Source organism: Raphanus sativus, chromosome 9 (genome assembly GCF_000801105.2).
Source record: "Raphanus sativus cultivar WK10039 chromosome 9, ASM80110v3, whole genome shotgun sequence".
NCBI classification, from domain to species: domain Eukaryota; kingdom Viridiplantae; phylum Streptophyta; class Magnoliopsida; order Brassicales; family Brassicaceae; genus Raphanus; species Raphanus sativus.
In genome coordinates this window covers 28,974,910-28,976,831 of record NC_079519.1, presented here as the reverse complement: position 1 = coordinate 28,976,831, position 1,922 = coordinate 28,974,910, and the positions used below count along the sequence as shown (strand labels likewise).

General features: G+C 29.4%; 1 protein-coding gene across 1 annotated transcript; it reads left to right on the top strand.

Annotated features, from left to right (window-relative positions):
• The first annotated feature begins 452 nt into the window (after positions 1-452).
• On the top strand, positions 453-1,198 carry LOC108825203 (uncharacterized). The gene is given in 2 exon segments (XM_056993966.1): positions 453-536; positions 1,050-1,198. Coding segments are annotated over 2 exon segments (228 nt in total). The 3' UTR covers positions 1,194-1,198.
• Positions 1,199-1,922: the final 724 nt, after the last annotated feature.

Below are 1,922 nucleotides of genomic sequence, written 5' to 3'. Positions count from 1 at the left end.
TTGAATGATGTGTCTTTACTTCTTTTCATTTTTGTATACAAGAAAAAGATATGAATGAATGTGATTTTTTTTTATTTAGTAATGTGTTTTGTTTATACACAAAAAGAAACGTATCAAAACCCAAATAAAAGAACAAAAATATGGTTGGAAGTTATCTTATCTACTGAATATGGTTGGGGTCGGATAGAAAAATGACAAAGTTTTATTTAATGGTTTCGGAAGTCATGAAATCTATTGAATGGCACATTGCATGGTGTGGATCAAATGAATATTGTTGGAGGCTGGACACATAATAATATTTTATTTCTATATATAGACATGCTTTTTCATCAAAGAACATATCAACATAACTTCAGAAAAAAAAAAATTAATATCGAAGATTCATCTTTCCAAAATTCTTCTTCTCCAGACTCATCTGAATTTGATCGATAGATTACTGATGAGAATTAGGCATGGAGAGAGAACAATAAACTGCAGTTAATTTGTTTATCAACAATAATCGTCTTATTCACCAGCTCAATCAAGAAAATAATAATGTAAATCACCATTGCTCTATTGTCGGTCATGCAGTTATTCCTCGTGATAGGCAAAATGCTCATCATAATTTGTACAATGATTATTTTCTGATAATTCTATGTATTGTGAAAGAGAGTTTCGTCGTCGATTTAGAATGTCATGAATGTTATTTCTTCACATTGTTGATGCTGTTAAACAACATGACAACTACTTCAACCAACGACGTGATGCATATGGTAGAGTTGGATTATCAAATCTACATAAAGTAACAACTGATATTCGGATATTAGCATATAGCATGCCTATTGATGCGACCAATGAATACATCAAAATAGGGAGTCCACAGTAATTGAATCCATGAAAATATTTTGTCATGCAATTGTAGCTGTGTTTTCAGAGTGGTATCTCAGGTCACCAACAACAAAAAACTTGTCCAGACTTCTCAACATTGGCCAATTATGTGGATTTCCTAGAATGTTAGGAAGTGTATGTATTGGAAGTGGAAAAATTGTCCAACTGCATGTGCATGAAAATTTTCCAGTCGTAGCGGGTTATCCACGATCATTCTCGAAGCAATTGCGAAATATGATCTATGGATATGGCATATCTATTTTGGAATGCCATGCAGCAACAACAATATTAATGTTTTAAAGTCTTCTAATTTATTATTTAGTTGATGGTATATATCCTAAATGATCAATAATAATCCAATAAATTAGCGATACCCAAGGTCAAAAATTGAATTGTATGCATCAAAACAAGATTCATGTCGAAAAGATGTTGAACGAGCTTTTGGAGTCTCATCGCAGGATCTTCATATCATTGGAAGAAAGAGGTATTACATGATATAATAACATCATGCATTACAATACATAACATGATAATTGAGGATGAACGGGATGTCAATGTGCCGATTAGAGATGCAAGACCATCACCAACAAACGTCGAAATGACGATAAATGAAGATATGCGGTTTCAACAATTTTTAGCATGTAATCTTCATATAAAAGATAAGGAAGTTTACTTATGACTTAAAATGCTTTGATTGATCATATATGAGAATATTACCGAAATAGTCTTATTGATTAGTTTTGTATTTTATATGTATCTTTGTTATTTGGATGTATCTGTTATTATTATCTATAATTTATGATTTAGTATTGTTATTTTTATTATTTTTATTATTATTATTATTATTATAAGTAATTTGTATTGTTTCTTTCTGAAAGTATGTTTATGAAAATTAATTTGTATTGTTTTTTTTCTGAAAGTATGTTGATGAATTATCTATTTAATATGTTTATTGCTTCTGTATAGAAGTTTAGTTACTATATTTAATTATTAATAATATTAAGGACTAAAATGTAATACGTAAAAAATTTAGAGAAAAAAATTAAAGACCACAG